At 39.2% G+C, this 20,890-nt stretch overlaps 1 protein-coding gene across 4 annotated transcripts in view; it reads left to right on the forward strand.

Moving 5' to 3' along the window:
* ZBTB44 (zinc finger and BTB domain containing 44) overlaps positions 1-13,968 on the forward strand; it is a 56,734-nt gene extending 42,766 nt beyond the window's left edge. The window contains exons 3-6 of one of the 4 annotated variants that reach the window (XM_070365190.1): positions 628-712; positions 4,405-4,517; positions 5,909-6,209; positions 7,977-13,968. In XM_070365190.1, the coding sequence (XP_070221291.1) occupies positions 628-712; positions 4,405-4,517; positions 5,909-6,209; positions 7,977-8,256 (779 nt within the window). In that variant the 3' untranslated portion in view covers positions 8,257-13,968. Of the gene's footprint in view, positions 1-627; positions 713-4,353; positions 4,518-5,908; positions 6,210-7,976 lie in introns of all 4 variants that reach the window. The other 3 variants (XM_070365191.1, XM_014478327.2, XM_005887528.2) reach the window with 3 other exon arrangements.
* The last annotated feature ends 6,922 nt before the right edge of the window (positions 13,969-20,890 follow it).

Genomic DNA, 20,890 nt, shown 5'->3' on the forward strand with positions numbered 1-20,890 from the left:
GTGGTGGTCCAGTGGTTAGGACTCAGCACTTTTACTGTTAGGGGTGCTGGTTGAATCTCTGGTAAGGGAATATTCCGCAAGCCACATGTCACAGCCAAAAAAATGAAGAAGGGTGAGGAGAAAAGGAAACAAGTTATTACCGTGAAAAACAGGATGATGGTTGCTCTTGGAAAGAGGGGTTTGTGATCAGGGAAGGGTAATGGGGACTTTAAGGATGCTGCCAGTGTAGTGTGTTAAGGTTTGTGAGAATATTGTACACATGTTCACCCTACAGCTGTCTTTTTAATTTTGTGTAAAAGGTGTATGTACAACAAGTCAGCTGTGTGTCACCATAAAATGTCTTTAAAAACAAAACTTGTCAGTGATTCCTTAAATGTTACATTAGTTAATTTTATGTCAATTTTTGTTTCATTTATATTTGAATTTCTGTGCTCCTTTCTAAAATTAAATACTCAAAGAAATAATCCAAAGAATTTAAGTAGTAATATAAGAATCTGTTGTTTTACACATGATTTTTAAAATCACATGTAGATAATTTGTTCAAAGTTTTAGAGACAGAGCTTGCAATTTATATATCCTGGTTTATTTATTTCACCAGAGTACTGACAGCTGTCCTCTTGTTCACAGGCTCAGTAGATGAAGGCATCACGGAGGGATTGCCTACGCTTCAGGGCACTTCTAGCACCAGCGCTCACGTAGATGATGATGATCGGTTAGTACCAACACAGTAGGACGTTTTCTTGTAAGGGTTCCGCATGTAATTCTGAATCCAAGCATTTTATCTAGGATTACATAAAAGTTTACTGAAACTTGACTTCTATATATTTTGTAATCATGAGGTAGCCAATAAATTAGACAAGGTTTTTCAGGTATTTCTTAAACTTCCCAGCTCCATTGCTTTAAATAGTATCTGTTTCAGGTGTTGGCAAACCTGTGGCCCACAGGCCAATTCTCCTACCACCTTTATTTGTAAATCAAATTTTATTGGGACACAACCATGCTGTGTCTGTGGATGGCAGAATTGAGTGGTTGAAATAGAGATCATGCAGTATGCAAAGCCAAAAATAATTACACCTGTCCTGCGACCAAAACAGTTCACCAAACCCTTTTCCTTATACTCGTGATTCCCAGGTCATTGTCTTCACATTGACCCTTCCTGCTGATATCCTCACATAGATGTAGCAGGGCCATTTCAGACTTAAGACCAAGACAGTGCTCCAGCCTCCTCCCTCAGACCTGCTCTTCTAGTCTTCCTGTCTCAGTAAACTGTGTCATTATCAAGCCCAGATTTCTTCAGCAGCATCTCTGTGAATTATACTTGATATTTTTCCCTCACACCCACCCCTGTATTTAATCCACAAGTCCTTTCTGCTCTGCATCCAAAACATGTTCCTTGTCAATCCACTTTTCCTCTAGCTCTGCTGCAACCACCCCAGCCCAGGTCACCACCACCTTTTGCTTTGACTACTGCAGTAACCTTCAACTGGCCCCTGATTTCATGATCCCCTCTACTCCAGTCCTTCTCCATGTAGCAGCCAGAATTTTGTTTTTTACATTAAGTCAGATTGTGTTGCTGTTCTAAGTAGCAAACTCTTTAAATTCTCCAGTAGTTCCGTTCAGTGTCCAGTCAGTTCAGTGTCCAGTCACTCAGTCGTGTCTGACTGTGACCCCTTGGACTGCAGCATGCCAGGCGTTCCTGTCCACCACCAACTCCTGGAGTTTACTCAGACTCATGTCCATTGAGTCATTGATGCCATCCAACCATCTCATCCTCTGTCATCCCCTTCTCCTCTTGCCTTTAATCTTTCCCAGCATCAGGGTCTTTTCAAATGAGTCAGTTCTTTGTATCAGGTGGCCAAAGTAATGGAGTTTCAGATTCAGCATCAGTCCTTCCAATGAATATTCAGGATTGATCTCCTTTAGGATGGACTGGTTTGATCTCCTTGCTGTCCAAGGGACTCTCAGGAGTCTTCTCCAACACCACAATTCAAAAGCATCAATTCTTCGGCGCTCAGCTTTCTTTACAGTCCAGCTTTCACATCCATACATGACTACTGGAAAAACCATAGCCTTGACTAGACGGACCTTTGTTGGCAAAGTAATGTCTGTGCTTTTTAATATGCTGTCTAGGTTGGTTATAACTTCCCTTCCAAGGAGCAAGCATCTTTTAATTTCATGGCTGCAGTCACCATCTGCAGTGATTTTGGATATATGTCTGTCACTGTTCCCACTGTTTCCCCATCTGTTTGCCATGAAGTGATGGGACTGGATGCTATGATCTTAGTTTTCTGAATGTTGAGTTTCAAGCCAACTTTTTCACTCTCTTTCACTTTTCATCAAGAGGCTCTTTAGTTCTTCTTCGCTTTCTGCCGTAAGGGTGGTGTCATCTGCATATCTGAGGTTATTGATATTTCTCCTGGAAATCTTGATTCCAGCTTGTTCTTTCAACCAGTCCAGCCTTTCTCATGATGTACTCTGCATATAAGTTAAATAAGCAGGGTGACAATATACAGCCTTGATACCCCCTTCCGGATTTGGAACCAGTCTATTGTTCCATGTCTGGTTCTAACTGTTGCTTCTTGACCTGCATACAGATTTCTCAAGAGGCAGGGCAGGTGGTCTGGTATTCCCATCTCTTGAAGAATTTTTCACAGTTTGTTGTGATCCATACAGTCAAAGGCTTTGGCGTAGTCAGTAAAGCAGAAGTAGATGTTTTTCTGGAACTCTCTTGCTTTTTTGATGATCCAGCCAATGTTGGCAATTTGATCTCTGGTTCCTCTGCCTTTTCTAAATCCAGCTTGAACATCTGGAAGTTCATGGTTCACAAACTGTTGAAGCCTGGCTTGGAAAATTTTACACATTACTAGCTTGTGAGATGAGTGCAGTTGTGCAGTAGTTTGAGCATTCTTTGGCATTGCCTTTCTTTGGGATTGAAATGAGTAGATTCTTAAATCGAAACTCCTCGCCATGCCTTGAAAGCCATACACGATGTGATTCTAGCCTGACGCCCTTCAGACCACACTCCTCACAGACCACGTTCTGGCCATGCTGACCTTCAGTTCCTGGAGTAGTCCATGTTTGTTCTGGTTTGCAGGCCTGCCATTTTAAGGCCTTTCTTTTGCCTTAAATGCTTTCTTCCCTAATTTTTACTTTGCTCCCTCTTTCTTCATTCTTCAGATCACTGTCAGTTCTGAAGGTTTTTCCTGACCACCAGTCTAAAGTAAAACAGCACCAATCATTGTTGGGTCACTCAACTTTAATTCTCTGTTCTGATCATTTTTTTGTGTGCTTATTGTCTGTCTCTGACCACTGAATATAAAACTTCACTGCAGTAACTCCTCATCATTAGAGTCCAGGACAGACTTTAAGAAGTGTGTTTATTGAAAACTCGAAGGATTCAAAGAATTCAAACATGATTTACTGTATTTGAGAAGATAACCTGGTAGAGCAGGTTGTGAACCAGAGTCCTTTGAGTAAATTATTGAAGGTGTAAGCAAATGTAAATATGCCTAGCTTCCTTAATTTCAAACATGAATGGGGTTGTCTGTTCTGTACTAGATACTCTGCTGAGTGGTGGGGATATTGAAATGAAACATTACCCTTGTCCTCAAAGAGGTCACACCAACACTGGGGCCAGGAGAGAGGTTAAAAACAGACAAGTAAGCAGATAATCATGAGTGGTCTGCAGAGGAGTCTATTGCTCTGCATAGGAGAGTACCTACCTAAATCACTAATGAATCAAGGAAGGCTTTCAGGAGGAGGAGGTTAACTTCTTGGCTACATCTCATAAAATGACTGGTGTGTTATCTAAGCAAAAAGGGTAGGCAGGTAGAGGAAGTTAAATATATGAAAGCATAGCACTGAGAGAGAAGTGTTAAGGAGGAACTGCTTGGTAGGGGTATGTTTGGGGAGTATGACAAGAAATGAGACTGAAAAAGTATACAGACCCAGATCATGAGGAGTCTTGTATGGCTTCATTGTAAAGATAGCAGTGAGCCATCACAGGACTGTTATCAAGAGACTGATTTAATCAGATCACTGTGAAAGGGGTGTGGGGCAAAATAGAAAGAGATAGCCATATATTGACCAGAGCCTGAATTGAAGCAGTAGTAGGAACAAAAGGATTATTAGATTAAGGATACCTAAAGTAAAATCGTTTATATGATCTTGGTCACATGTCTTTGCTTAACTTAGGATGTTGGACATTCTGGACAGTAACACTTTTTCCTATTATAAATGAATCTTGTAATCTAACTTTTAAATTTATTTCCTTTTGTTCATTTAAACTTGTGCAGAACTGTTTATTGAACTTAAAAATCAGAGCCTGGTTGCCTTCTTTGGTCTGTTTTTTAGATTGGAAAATGTTCAGTATCCCTACCAACTCTACATTGCTCCTTCCACCAGCAGCACAGAACGGCCAAGTCCCAATGGTCCAGATAGACCTTTTCAGTGTCCAACGTGTGGGGTGCGATTCACCCGTATTCAGAACCTGAAGCAGCACATGCTGATCCACTCAGGTAATGCCATCGTTCCTCTTGTGGCATAAATGAACCCTCTAGAACATTTTATTTTGGAATTCCAGTTAAAAATAGTAAACAGATGCTTTTGAGTTAGGAAAAAGTATATCTCTGGGAAATCTAGTGAGAACAGATAAATTCAGTTCTGTTGCTGATTTGTGACATTGTGAGAAAGATATTTGCTTAATACATTGGCCACAGGCATAAATAAGTCTTCTGATTGGAACTGGGGGCAAGTGTGATGTGCACACGACATACGTGAAAAAGAGATCAGATACTTGTGTGTGTATATGTGAGGGAGGAAAGCACAAGTGCATTTGGTAAAGCAAATGGGGTTAAAAGGGCATATATTGGTGTTCTCTGTGCTATTCTAATTTTTCTTAAGTTTGTAATTCCAAATAAAAAGTGTTTTTAAAAATTAAATACAATAATTTTATTTTAATTGTGCAATCCTAAATTTCTCTGTGCCCTGAGAAATTTCTCTGTGCCCTATTCAGCCAGCCTTGCAGTATTATTTTAGCGTAAAAAAGATTTTGGATAAATGATGTGTAGAACATACTTGAAACTTAAGTTCAGTGTTCACATAAAGGCAATAAAATTCTTATAGGTAGAACACTGGCCTCTGATAAGGAAGAAATCTTTGCTACTATTCTCAGCTGTTTAACTGTCTCACTTTCCTCTTCTTCAGATAGGTCTAACAATCCTGTGCTAACACTAATTCCCTTTGACTTTGTTGAATCAACAGATTATGTTTTGAAGGTTTTTGAAATTTTTTTGCTAAAACTGTGATAATGAATTGGAAGAGACCATAAATGCACTTTACATTTCATATATTAATTTCTACATATTTATGTCACTATTACATTAAGTACTCCAAAACTTAACCAAAGGTAGTTCTGTACAATCACTAATTATGTTCAGAGATGTTAGAATTTTCTTTTTTCTTCTCATTTTTCTCTGAGATAGGAAATTAAGATTAGATAACTGATCAGTTTACACATTTTCTTGATATAAACCTTACTACTTTAATGAAATGAAATAATAACAGGTGAAGAATTGGGGTCTGCTTAAATAAATACTCTTGTTAAATTGTATTTTGAAGTCTGAGAAGATTTGGAAGAATTCAAAAATCAAATGGAGTATATATCAATTTGATTACCCCACCGCCACCCCATGGTGCCTTTCTTGCCTGCTTGCTTTTTCAAACACTAGTGACTTCTCAGGTGTTTTGTACTTTTTCTAAGATACTGAATTTGGGACTCGTTTCTGCTGATGGTTTTTATCTTTTCAGATTATCTGTTGCTACAAAATTAGTTCAGAAATTTGTGAAGTTTATGACATTTCCATTTATTTTGTTTTTAGATAATATTTTGTATCGCTTTATTTTATAGGAATTAAACCATTTCAGTGTGACCGCTGTGGGAAAAAGTTCACCAGGGCTTACTCGCTAAAGATGCATCGCCTAAAGCATGAAGGTAAACGCTGTTTCCGGTGCCAGATATGTAGTGCCACTTTCACTTCCTTCGGGGAATATAAACACCACATGAGGGTTTCCCGGCACATTATCCGCAAGCCTCGGATTTACGAGTGCAAAACATGTGGCGCCATGTTCACCAACTCTGGAAATTTAATCGTGCACCTGAGGAGTCTGAACCATGAAGCGTCAGAGCTAGCAAACTACTTCCAGAGCAGGTGAGGTGCACAACGAAAACCGAACCAGGGAAACTGCTTTCTAGACTCTCTCTTCCTGTTGTTAGGGCAGCCTGCTGTGCTTTGTTTTGTTTTTTTAATCAGGTTGCCAGCTAATCAATCACATTCCTTAAAAATTCCCACTATCCAATAACACTCTGCTCTCCTGATAAAATTTTGCTAATTCTGCTAAGTATAAACAGTTTTAAATACTTTTATAGTTGGCATTAGAAATCTTTTCCTACAGAGATAGACCACTTGTTTTGTGTTTTGGGGGGTTGTTGCCGGGGGGGGGGTTTGTTGTTGGTTTTTTTTTTTAATATAAGGTTAAAGTAATTCTGTAGTCGATTTTAAATAGACCTGACTGGAAAATTTACCATGTCAGATGATATTTGGTGACAGTGGATTACTTCCCATTCTTTGGATGTTGGTTAAATTCTTGACTACTCCTCCTTTTTTTTCCCTCTCTAAATAATGAGAGGAACTTCAGCAGCAACTATAATTGATAGTTTACATCAAATGAAGTTTTCCTCTTTTTCTTTCAGTTTAGAACTCCATACATTGAATATTAAAAATTTATGATAGAGTTAACCTTTCTGATTTATCGGGTAGCTGAGGATCGGGTTCTAGTTCTGGCTCTGCCGCTCCCTGCTGGTATGATTGAACATATCACTTCACAGATGAAGAAGCTTGAACTTAGAGAAGGATAATGTGTAAGCTTTAAAGATGATTGCTAAGGTCTCCTCTAGATATAAAATTCTGTTGTCTATTTGTAATACTTTATCAGAATTGTACATCTGTAGGAATCCTTAGTTTCTTATAAAATGAAATCAAATTTTACACCACCTTTATTTTTATAATCTTATTTTTCTATAAATTTTTTTCCTGCATTGATTTTGGTTTTCTCTTAAAGCCAGACATTTTGCCAAATGTAATCATTTCTGACTCTTAGTGTCTGGTTATTATATCACTAAACTTATATTATATACAACATATCAAAGTTTGTTCAGGACTAAAATCGTGTCCCAGTTAACTGCACAGGCTGTTTTCTGTATCTTCCCTGTGCTGAGCCCTCTGTCCTCCACTCTTTAACATATGAAGACTTTTATAACCGAGGACATCTTAAATTGCTTTGCAAATGAGCAGATTTCAATTTTTTTATTAATAGTGGAAAAATTATAAAATAACCTAAAGTATATTAGATATTGAAATTATAAAGTATAATGAACTTTTTTGTTCAACAGTAAAGATTTAAATAAAGCATCTAAGTAGTTTTTTACATTTTTCTATATAGTAGATTGTATATAAGGTCATTTATGCATGAGGATTAGTTTAACTATATCCAAGAAGTAATAAAAAGCTATGTTTATATACCTTATAATTAGTGTATAATCCAAGAAAGGTTACACATAAGTTATTCAAATGCTCTTTGTTTAAATGAACATGCTATTTGCGTTTGCTTTGTGCACAGAAACTCTTCTCCATAGGAGGAGAAAGGCTGTTTAGGTGTCCACAGTGACACCTAAACACCTAAACACCTACCATCTCTCGTGATGGTAGGGAGAGTTGATATACTTGGGTTCTAATGGATGGTTTGGGCTCATATTTAGGAAAATTTAGAAGCTGAAAATTCCTGAGTTATAATCTTCATTCAAGAATTAGAGAATGAAAATTCCCAATCTTGTTTTACAAATCAGGTCTTTTTATTATGTCTTATTTATTCTTGGCTTGAAAATTAACTCCCTGTTTCATCCTTTGCCTCTTACCTAGTGATTTCCTAGTACCGGACTACTTAAACCAGGAGCAAGAAGAGACCCTTGTTCAATATGATCTTGGAGAACACAGTTTTGAAAGCAACTCTTCTGTTCAAATGCCTGTAATTTCACAGGTCTCCTCGACCCAGAATTGTGAAAGCACTTTTCCCTTGGGGTCTCTTGGGCTGACAGAAAAGGAGGAAGAAATGCCAGAGCAGCCAAAGACCAGTGCTTGTGCCGAGGCAACCAGAGATGACCCCCCAAAATCAGAGCTGTCTTCTATAACTATTGAGTAATTTCATAGTTTGGCTTCATTTTTAATTTTTGGAAAGTGCCTGTGCTTGGTCTTGTACATTTGAATTTAATTTTTTAAGCAAAAAAAAAGGGTTTGGAAAAATCTCCCTTTTTACTTTGTAAGTCCTGCAACTGATGTTTTACTTTTCGTGACTGAGAGATTGCTTCTGTAAGTGCACAGTAACATGGTGTTGAAATACAGTAGAAACCCTGAAACTTAAGGAGAGGAAGCAGTTAAGGAGAGGAAGCAGTTGACGTCACACTTATATCAGTTTCCTCTTCCGTCATCAGGAGTAGGCTAACAACATACCATTAGGTTGAGAAGAAATCAGATGATTACTGACCTTCCTGAAATGAAAGGGTACACCAGAAACATACTACTAAACAAATTTGGCAAATGGCCTGAATAGATGTTACTCCTATACACAGGACATTGTACAATCTTCTGTAAAGCCTGTTGTTTCTGGAAATATTTATGGTGAGCTTTCTTAAAAATTATTAGGGTGTGTACTTCTGGAATTCCACGTATTCTTTTTTTTTTTTTTTAAGCTTTGTCATTATGATTTTTTATGGTGAAAGTTTGGTATTGGGATAGGTATTCCCTGTACCTTTATAATAGTACTCTCCAAATTATCTTTCTTCTATGAAAGACAGCAGAGAGCCACGGTTGAGAAGAGTCAAGCTGTGCATGAAGAGACCAGGAATGGGGAATATAGTGTGTGAATCTCAGCTTCATAGGAACTCTCATACTGCTTTTCTGGTTAAAATCATTGTTTACCTGGTCTTTGAATGTTAATGCCTGGCTAATGAGGTCATTGCCTAGATCAGTTTATTCTTACCCTGTCAACAGTACTTTCTTTTGCCTATACTTGGCGTGATCCCATAAAAAGGAAATATACTGGAGATGTTCTATATTTTATATATAGGTTTGTGTATTATTGAGGATGTTTTCATTTTGCTGTTTGGACAAAATAAAGAATTCTCTGTTAAGGCTATGTTCTTAACCCAACTAAGATTGTTTACAAAATACCATGTGACAGTGATATATTGTCCTTATTCCAAAATGTTTTTAGACATTGCCAAATGTCATATTGAAAGCAGTTAGTATAGTTTTTACAGAATGTAAGCAATAATGTAGAAGAGAAGAGGCTATAAAATGATGATCTGTGACTCAGATCTATTTGGGGGAAAAAATTGTTAAGACTAAAGAAAAACTAAAAACCTTAAGGTAATGAATATTACCTCTTGCTGCTAAAAGAAAATGAAACTTCCTGGTTTATAGTTGAAATACATATGATACTTTAGACTGGAGTATATATTTTACCTGGTGCCGTTAAAGCATCGCTTACCTTGATCCTAAATTTCATGAGTCCATGAACAATCTTTTGAGTAACTTTTTTTTCTATGTATATACCCAGAGTTTAATCATTATGAAAACACCTGATTTAGATTAGAAAAAGAAAATACAGTTTCTTATTCAGAACACAAGATCTCAGTTTTGTCTGGGTGCTAGACCTCAATAAAAATTTTTTAAGTTATAGTGATTTGTTTCATTTTTTGATTGGCTCATTCTGTAACTTATCTCTTACAAATGTAAAGAAAGGGAAAGTGAACTCCTTGAAGTTTTTTTTAGGCTAATGTTCTTTTTGTTTTCATATTCTGCTGTTTTTAACTTGTTTCCAACTCCTTTTCTCACTCAAGAACCTGTTGTTTCCTTTTTGCTCCCCAAATAGCTATAGTACCTTAAGGAAAATGAACACATACAGATTATGATTGCCCTCCATCATTTATGCATCTTTATCAGTAGGTTGAATTACTTTTCTTCGGCAAGACTATATGATACTAATAGCGGTACTGCTGTGTCTCAACTGGAAAGGTCAGGAATTTTTATTTTTAATATTATATAGATTCTTTGGAAACTGTTATGCCTACCAATAGATAAATCTCAAGGTTAATTTTAAAATCTTATATGGACAAGACAAGAGTAAGTGAAATTACAACCAGGAGTCATTGTTGCCCTCAGTTCTAAGAGTTATTTTTTTTAGAATAAGGAAGGAAGAAAAGAAGGAAAGAAAATAGACTTGATGAGAAGATACATCAGAACTTGGAGATTTGTTGATTGAAAGTAATTTAGCATACCCCCTGTCCTGAGAATTGTGTACTGAGAGTCCTGCACAGTTTTGCCTGTTCTGAGGTGTTCTGTGTTCTCAGAATGTAGGATTACCATCACTGGCTATTTTTTCCCAAATGGAAACTTTAGACTTTCATTGGTAATTACAAATTATACAGATTTCCAAGTTTTATGAGACATTTGGACCTACTGTGAAAATGCTTATTGCTGGTTGTCTGTTCCCCACATCTTACCAATACAGGTAACTAATACTTCACATGTGATATAAACAAAGGCCTTTTTTTCTATTTCAGTGAGGCTCTACATTTTCTTGATACATAGTTTAAGGTTACTTAGCTTATGGGCCTGTTTTAAGAAACTAAGCTACAAGAAAATAATTGTATATAGTGTTACTTAGATTTATTTAAAATTCATCTAAGAGAAGGATGCCTGGATGTATAATTTTTACCAGAATATACGGAGAAAAAAATACAAAGAGATGAAAACCTGTTACATTGTCTCATCATCAGAAATTACCAGTATAATTGAACATTAAAAAAATTCCAGTTTAGAATAGCATAGCATAGCAAAGTAATTAACCTCCAATTAAAATAAATAATTTATATTTAAAAAAAATAATAAAAATAAAAGAATACCGTAGCTATCTTGCTTAAATTAGGCCCCATGAGGTAACTTTGTGATATTTAAAGGGCTTAAATTTTAGGATGCAAGATAAATTGCCTTTTTAAACCAAGGATTTTATATAATAAAAACATTTATTTTCATTTTAAAGCTACCAAATAGGTATGCTATACATACTTCACAGATGAGCAGAGATGTGTGCTCTGGTTCTGGGTGTTTCAGCACCTGCAGGCATCCTTTCCACTTTATAAGGCTGTGTTCTAACAGTGAAAGCACTTGGCATGTTAGTGATTGCACTAATTCACAAACAAAAATTTAGTGCTCATTTTTTTTTTTAAAGTTTTCAAGAAAGGGATGCAGATGGAGGTTATCACCCACAAATATATTTAAATGAGTGTTTCTTATTTTGAAAGTAATCCTTAAGTAATTAGCTATCTATTTCATTACATTACCAGTTTTTTAAAGTTCTCAATTTCAGTGAGATAAAGTGTACTGAAATGTTTAAATAGCCTCATTTGTTCTTACATTCTGGCTTACAGAACTTTACATTCTGGTTCCTTGTTATGACACATGCCCATAGGTTTTAAAAACAAACAAACAAAAAACCCTTCTGTTTTGTTAAAATATGTTACCAAGTGGAAAGAATTATGCAGCACATCTAATGTACTTACTGTTGGTAACTCTGTTACCTTCTGACTACTGAGCCAGCCTCTCCTGATGTATAAGTGGTTCCCTGGGAGCCTTTGGAAGCCGTATTAACTCTTTCAGTTTTATTTTACCTCTAACTAATTTTTATTCTCATACTTAATCTAAATAGAGGACATTTATCTATTTCAGTGGCTTTTATTTTGAAGATTGTCAGATCACGGTTTGCTTTCTTTCAGCTTTGTAGCCCCTGAGAAATACATTACCTTATAATGTAATGGCAGTGTATGCTAGAATAACCACGTGGAGAGAATTACTACTTGATGAATGAACAATCCTAAAATTATAACTGAAAGGACTTTGAGATTTAGGGAATTGATGAAGAGAACTAGCAAAAATGTGAAGTCATAGCTTTGGAGTATACATCCTAGTGAGGGAGAGTAGTTTTCTAGTTATTAGTATTAATTGGGAGGGGAAAAAATGAGAAAAATTCACATCAGGAAGTGACCCAAAGTTGCTGAAAGATAGTAAATGCTGTTTTCAGTGTAAGTTATTGACAGAAGATGATTTAATTTAGATTTTGAGAGTTAATGAGAGAAGCATATATACAAACTTGATTTTCTGAATCAGAACAGAATGGTGGATGGGTGCTCAATTAGAGTAACCATGTCTATGCGGAATATTAAAGCTAAGCATACGCCTACAGGCATTAGGCGCAGATCATCCAAATTTAAGTTATTCTTCATTTTGTCTATACCCATTTTTATCTTTGTGTCATTTTTGCCTGACAGAATGTTGGTGCCATAGGATATTTTTATTTGGAAAGTCCTCAGCAAGTCTAATTGCCAAAGCAATAATGGTTCACATTAACTATGAAGTGGAATTAATATCCAGGTTCAACTAAGGAGTGGACATACTATGGCTATTTCATTTTTAGATTATAAACATGTTGAGATTTATTAATGGGGAATTAAGCCTATGTCAGATTATGGGATGACTCTTCATGACATTATAGTTGTACTTTAACTTCATACTCAACTAATACACTTAGATATTTATACTACATCATAGTGATTATATTTTTATGATAAAAAAGCAAAAGTTCCATATCTTTACGGATGGTCTCTGCAGAGATGTCAGGCGATGGTGGTGGTAGCATCTCAATTGACAGTATCTGAAAAATGAGACTGCCTTAAAATGTACATGCTACAGAGCTCACTCTGCATATGGTCCAGGCCAGTTCCAACTAACATCAAGGTTTTTATGTACATAATAGTTTACAAAGAATTTAAAGGTTTGGACTATTGGTTGAAAACAAAAACTTAAAAAAAAAATTTTTTTTTTAACTTAAAATTTTTAAATTTCAGTTTGAAGTGCCTGGTTTATAAAAATCAGATTCTTTGATTATTGCCTTTCTCTTTTAAACTGACTTTTTGCTGATTAAACTAAAGCCCTAGGCTCAATCGTGATGATTTATGGATAAAATTGCTGCTTGATGGTGTGAGGGCCTGTCAAGATTTTATTAAATTGTCCTTGTTTTTCCAAATACCAGTCTAACCAAATCCAAATTTCATCATTCAGGTAAGCAGGTTAAAAAATCGTCCTGTGAATGAATGTTCAGATTACCAAAGTACATAGTCTGCTGAGGAAAGGTCAGTTTTCCCTAAATTAATTGTATTCATGGAGGTTGTGTTCAGTTAAAGATGGGCAGCCTTTCGTGCCATTCCTAGAAACACCTGTTTTTCCTAGAAATAGTTTTTTTTGTATTTTCTGTAAGAGCTTTCTCTTATTTCAACCATCAGTTTAATTTTCAGGTTGACAAATGCCATGTAAAGTGTCTCATACTGAGAGTGGCCCATTGAGTTATTGAAAGTCACACTGCTGTTCATCGTTCAGGTACCTGAAGTGAATGCCATCAGCTGAATCAGGAGTAAGATTAGTCATTTTCTTCCTTATACAAAGTAATGGCTTCTCGTGCTTATATTTCAAGATATTTTTTAAAAAGACCACAGCCCCTACTAGAGTACAATTTGATCTCAGTTCATGTCCCAATAATATGTTTGATGTTTCTCTTGTTGCTGGTGCCTCCTGTTGCATCAGATAGAGATTGCCTGCCTCTTTGTAGGGCACCCTTGTGGCACCTTATGTCCAGTTGGAAGATGGCGTATGGCTTCGTTTTGTGCCTCTGCTATCTTCTCAAAAGCCATTTTATAAAAATCCTAGGTAGCCTATTTTAATATTTAAATATATATATATTTGTGAGAGATACTTTTAGAACAGACTTTTTTTTACTTTAAAATTCCTGTATTCCCATTTTTAAGAGTAAATTTAAATTTTCCAGGATTTGAACTTTTTCCACAGCAGCATAATGAAAAAGTCAATTTGAAATAATAGAATGTAATTCAGTGATAAAAGAGATTGATGTCTGGTTATAGGAAACAGAAGGGAAGGGGGAAAAAGTTGTTTTGATGTAACAAACGAATTTTTAATAAAAATGTTTTTGTTTTCTGTAATTTTGTATTTACTGCTACAGTAGCTCAATATTTTACAGAGCTGACATATAGATCTGGCTCCATTCAGAAACTGGAGTACTTTCTAGTACAACCAACTGAGGAGGAAGGTGTGTACCACAGTCTTCCAGAAAGGTGACTGGCGGCCCTGTTTAGCTGATGCATGCTTTAAAATGCGCCTGTAGCCCAACATCAAGGAAGTGTGGGAGAAACGTTTATCTTGCTAGTTAATAGCATTATGATTCTTTTGGGGCCCTGGCATTTTGTGAAACCCTTGAGGGAGGGAAGGTGATGCTGGAGAAGAAATGTGAATTAAATTTTGTAGAAGGATGTTTTCATGCTTCTGTCCTCTCCTAGAACCAGAACAGCTTTCATATCTGTGCCAGGCTCTAGTTCACCAGCTATGTATCCAGTCATCATCTCATTCACATTTGGCTTCACTTGGTGACAGTGGCCATAGCTAAGTTATTTGGCATGTTTGACTTTCAACAGTAACAAAAATGGTTTTGGATTTTATTTCCTAAAAATGTATACGATGTCGAAACTTTACATTTTATATACTAGTATCTGGCTATTAGTATTTTACAGGAACCATAGTTCTTGGTGACTACATATATATATATATATATATATTTTTTTGTGACTTTTTGTATACTAAGTGCCGTTTCAATGTTACAATCATTTTTAGAGTTATTGTAATCAATGTGAATATCATGTTTTTTCAAATCTGTTCTGAGCCTATAGTGTTTGCTTTGTGAATATATATGTGTATTGTATATATTCTGTATAGTTACATTGTACTGAAATATTAGCTTGTTTGATATAAGGAAAGTATGTATTGAGTACTTTTTGCTAGTTTGGTTGTTTAATCTTTTTTAAAAAGGTTTAATCTTTTTAAAAAGCAAAAACTTTAAACTGGCCTTTATTACATGGTCACAAATAAAGTTGCAGTTAGAAGGGATGGGCAGGGAAAAAGATAGTTTTGGGTGTCTTTGAATAGAAACAAGACTAAGTTTTTAAGTTTTGTTTGGTTCCCTTCCCCCCTTCATTAAAATATCTTATTAATGCTTTATGGAGTAAAACTTCCTGCTGTTGTCATTTACTGTTGGCTGGAAGGAAGAATTGCTGCTGCTGCTGATTGAGGTCAAGTGGATAAGAAAAGTCATCAGAGTAATGTGTTTCTTAAGTAAGCATCCGTTGAGTGTGTACAGACCAGAGAGTCCTCTGTGAGGCAGCACACATCAGCTTCCTGGGCAGCTAAGAAAAGAGTTCATGAACACCATCTCTGAAATCAAAAGGAATATAAAGGAGGCTAATAGTGAAAGTCATCAGATCCCAGAGCGATTGAGCCAGGTATCTTGTCGGATCTGCTTTCCTGAGTGCTGGGCTGCATTTTTCTGAGCCTGTGCGTTATTGATTAGAGACCTGTTGGTGATACTTACATAATATCTTACAACCAAGGAGTAGAGATAGTACTTCCTGGGGAAAGCTGCTCGTCGCATAGGTGAGGAGCCTGTGCAAGCCCTGAAGGAAGACCTTCCTAACTATAGGTTCCTCTTGCTATGGATTTTGACAGTGAGTGGTCTGCAGAGTGAGAGTAACAGGCAGGGGAAATGTTCACTGACCCCAGGTACCAGGATCACTTCAGTTCTGGGAGGAAATGGGTAAATTTTTAAGAAGCATTTTCTGTCATTCAGTGAGTGTGTTGAATATTTTTAACAACAGTTTACCAGACTACTCAAGGTCAGCAAACTGCTGGGATCCTCAGTAGCCCCAGCCAAGGGTGATCTCTACAAACCCAGAAGGCAGCATCCATAGAATCATGCCCTATAGTTTATTAAAGACCAGAAAGATTGCTTCTAGAGAATGATCCTTAATGTGATAACCGAAGGTGTGTGTATCCTTGGCACATGGCATAGGGATTGATAGCTGCTTTTCTGAACAGAATGTTCTAAGTACTAACCCTGAGAGATCTGCAGACATACCGAGTTTCAGTGGACTATACTTGCCCATAAACATCAAATCCCAAAGTGTAACATAATTCCCTTTCCACATGAGTAAACTTTTATACAGATGGGAAAACTAGGACGGGACAATCAATCCCGAAAGACCTTCCTCATCAGCAAGATGATGAAAACTAGGGTTTAAACAGCCGTGGAGAGGAGGAGAAGGCCGTTTTATTAAACTCTTCGTTCATTTACTTAAATTCTTATACCAAAAATACTGAAATTTCTATACTCACCCATTTTATAGATAAGTCATTGCAGAGGCTGTGGGCAGAATTGTCTTTAGAATCCTGTCGGGCTTCTGTGCAGCCCTACACCCTTCTGTCTGTTCTTGCCTATATGTGTGTGTTTGTTTTCCACAGCTAACATTTCTGGATGCCTTTGGCTGAAGTCTAAATGACTGAATAAGTGTATGAGTGAGTCTCATTGACCAGAGAACCTGAGCATCCACACATACCCACGGCCTCTGGTAAGCCTGGCTATCTAGAGATCCTTGGGAAGGCTGCTTTAAAACAGAAGAAAAGGTCACACCAAATAGAGCTCCACTCGTCCACTCTAATCGAGGGCGCGGGGCACATGTGCTGTCTGGGGTTCAGGCATCACTTGGGCATATGGCAAGACCTGTGTGCATGATTGATAACTTGTCCAGAAACAATTCTTGATTGCAAACAAGTCTACCTGCAGGATGATCAAAGATTCCTTTTCAGTATGTGTTACAGTTTGTAAAAGGCTAGCATTGTGAGTGACTTGGTCTTCAAAGACCCAGTGACATAATAACAAACATGTGACCTGCACAGATAGCTGGCACCCTTCCTACCCACTGTGAAAAGGCATAAGGTCCACCCTGAAACCTCCAGGCACCCACAGGGCTGGAGCCTGAGAGGTGTTGAGCTGACAGAGCGCTGTGCTCTGCCAGGCCCAATGATGGGCAGAGACGCCAAGAACTTGACCCAGCCAGTGCCAGCATCAGTTCTTTGGGGCAGTAGTATTTGGGGAGAATCCCTCGGGCAGTGCTGGCAGAAAATGTGAGTTCAGTTATGCAAGTGGGTGGTTCTGTCTTTCGTGCCAGGGCCTAGTTCTGAAGGAGAACCAGGTTAACTTACTCTTGTGATGTATAACAATTGCACGTGACCTTGTCCTGTGTAAACTTTTGTAATACGGGTGTTTTTACCTAGCTAAATACCACCTCTGGACTATCCTTCCCACCCCTGCTGGTAATACCATCTTATTATTTTCTCCATCCCTACTTCTGGTACTTAATTGGAGCCTTTGTTATTGCTGGCCTAGCAACAAAAACAGCCCTGTCTCCTGCCAGGCCCACTCTGGTCCATCCTTCCCATTTCTGTTGGAGTCATCTTTTAGTGGGCCACTGCCCTACTTCAAATCTGCCTTCCTTTCTCTTGGGAAATGTCCCAGCCTGCTGAACTTGGCTAGCTGTAGTTGGACTTCACAGCACACATCAGGCTTCACCTCCTCTCAGAACCCACCCCGCCAGCCCCCATTCGCATCTTCCTCCAGTTTGGGGATGCAGTCCCTTCTCTTTATTCCCCTAGCATATTTCGTTTAGCTCCCAACAAGCCACATCTCAATCACATCATCTTGTAATCTACTTCATGGGGTGGTTGTGAGAATTAAAATGAATTATATGTAAAATGTTTACAATTGTGCCTAGTGTGTATATCAGTCAGTTCAGTCGCTCAGTCATGTCTGACTCTTTGCGACCCCATGAACAGCAGCACACCAGGCCTCCCTGTCCATCACGAACTCCCAGAGTTCACCCAAACTCATGTCCATTGAGTCGGTGACGCCATTCAACCATCTCATCCTCGGTCGGCCCCTTCTCCTGCCCTCAATCTTTCCCAGCATCAGGGTCTTTTCAAATGAGTCAGCTCTTTGCATCAGGTGGCCAAAGGATTGGAGTTTCAGCTTCAACATCAGTCCTTCAAAGAACACCCAGGACACACAGTGTGTATATAGTGGCCACTTACTAAGTCCTGTTTATTACTCGTGTGTCTCCCTCAGCTGACTTAATTCTTGACATCAGGGACTGTGTCTTCTGTTTGTATATCCCCTGTAGTGCCAGGCACATAGTAAAACTCAAAAAATGTCGAATGAATAATTTAATGTCCCAGGAAATGCTCACAGGTAACTTTATCCTCACCAGGGAACTTCAGGACAGAATACCAAGAATCATGTCACCTGGTAGCTTGCCTCCATTTCCACTTCACCATATACATCAGAAGCCTACTTATCCTTAAGTGAATGAAGGTCTGAAATGTGAGGCTGTACGCAATTTAATCCCCAAGTCGTGTCTGACTGCAGCCCCATGAACTGTAGCCCACCACATTCCTCAGTCTGTGGGATTTCCCAGGCAACGAGTATAACTTCAGATATAATCCTCAGAACAACTGCCATCAGCCTGACCAAAATGTCTTCAAGTTATCTGAAACACTGGTCCTGCCATTTCTCTCCCCTCATCGGGTTTACTCATCCATCAAGTCCACAGCTGCACTGGCTTAGGACTTGCCTGTCAGGTTCACAAAGCGTCCTGTGCTTCTATTACAATGGTAATTGAGGATTCAAAAGCAGTCCATTAGATTCAGTGCCATTAGGACAGGGCCCTTACCCATGTCTTGTACTAAGGTGTCCTCGGGGCCAGGGTTGATTGAATGAAGCCTCAGACCTTAGGAATTAACGGTTTCTGAATTGAAGAATTATAGAAATAAGACTAATAGAGATATAACTGCCCTCAGAACCACCAGAGCATGTGCTCTGCGTATTTGGAAGGCTCTGAAAGGACATGTTGGGGAGGGCCCTCCCTGTCTAGAGGCCTAGGATTTGTGCCAGTAGAAATGGGGAGGGCGCGGGGGTGGGGGTGGGGCGCGCAGGAAACAACTCTGAGCATGGAAGGTGGAGTGTCCACAGGTGACGGTGGTTCAGCAGCCCTGAAAGGACTGAGTGTGGGAAAGCAGACTGGGGTCGGATCAGAGGAGGTCTTTTAAGAACCTGGACTAATCCGGCAGGAAAAAAGGAGCATCACACATTTTGAGGCAGAGAGCTCAATCAGAGCTGGCCCTGGAAAGATGAACAAGCGTGGAGTTGTAAGAGGGCTTACAGGCTGAGCTGAGATCACAGAAGAGTACGTCAGTAGTTCAGGAAAGCATTCAGAGGGTGCCCTGAGGGGCTAGAGCAGGGGTCTAGGGAGGGCTTTGATGAGATGTGGGCCTGGGATCTGAAGACACGTGTTACCTCTGGACAGTGGACAAGATGCTCTATTTCAAGCCCTCACAGTGCTACTTCCTTGACCTTGTCAGGTTCTCAGGCAGATTCCCCTTGTTTCTGAGGAGGAACTTTGTATCCTAGACAGTAAGAGTCAGGCAGAGTTCCAAGCTGGGTTCCAGAGCTGAGCTCAGAATGAAAGTGAGAGGTTTAAGAATAGTCCTGCAAGAAAAGTTACGTAGCTGGGTGACTCTTTTCTAGCGAGCCTGGCTTCTACTAGACCAGGTTGCTGGGGTTGAAAGTTTCCCTTCGCTCTCCTTCTTACATTCCATCTACTTTGCTTCAACAGCCTGCTGCACAGGGCACTGTTGTAGGCACTGCAAACACAGCATAGAACAGCACAGCAGAAACCTTGCCCTCGTGGAGCTCATCGTCTTGGTGGGGGAAGGGGTTTGTCCAGCAATAAGATGAAGTGTGGGAGTGGGCAGGGGAGCAACTTTAGGTACGCTGGCCAAGGTGAGCAAATGGCCAGTAAGCCGGGTCCAAGCACATGAGGGCCAGGGCGCTGCACACAGAGGGTCACCAAGGTCAAGGGTGCTGCCCAGCCTGTTCAGGAAGGAGGCCGGGCTCCTCCCCACCTACTCTCTGGGAAGAAGCCAGAGTAGCAGAGGCTGTGCCAGGAGATTATAAAGGGAAACTGAGCTTGGAGAACGGAGGAAGTTTGTTTCCAGGTGTGATGTCTTTTCCTGGACAAACTCAGAGGAAGTCTTTTTCCCCAACACAGGCCAAGGAACAGGTTGCTCGAAGTCAGAAACTGAGCTTAAAGGCCAGTCCTGGCAGCGGTTGTAGATGTAACAACATAGCTGAGCTCGTTCTCTAATCCAAATTTTTGACCTCTATCTAAGATGGCATTTAAGAGACCTCTGCTTGTGTCAGATATCTGGATGCAGCCTTTTCTGCAGAGATGGACTGCACACGAGCTCCTGTGCACACAGCCCAGAAACGAGGTGTAGACTGCCAGCATGTAATCCCCATTCACCCAGGAGATGGGAAGCAGCTTTTGTAATACAGTTGCTCTCCCCTCAAGAACCCCCTGACCCGCGAGCAGACATGTGTAACTGCCCAGGACAATCTTACGTGCCTCCCAAAGAGGTACAAGAGGGAGGTCTAGGGCAAGCAGGAGGTTTAAACAGAAACATGCACTAATTCGTGCAGTCCTGCTGAGTACGTGCCAGGTGCATCCATGCACAATTTCTAGCCAGAGTCGGGGTTCCACAGCACCCCCAGCATCCTAGGTACGACCGTATGACATCTGTGAGAGCTCACATCCACTGTCTGACATGGCAGGCTTTCCACACAGTCCCAGGAGAGACTGGCACAGATCAGCCCTGGAGAAGGCCTCACTTTGCCTTGCACGTTGGAAGTGCCACAAAGCAAATATATAGATGCAAACACACACAAAGTAAGAGCAAATGAAGAAGGCACACTTCTCTACTTCAGTCAG

The sequence above is a fragment of the Bos mutus genome, chromosome 29 (assembly GCF_027580195.1).
Source record: "Bos mutus isolate GX-2022 chromosome 29, NWIPB_WYAK_1.1, whole genome shotgun sequence".
Classification (NCBI taxonomy): domain Eukaryota; kingdom Metazoa; phylum Chordata; class Mammalia; order Artiodactyla; family Bovidae; genus Bos; species Bos mutus.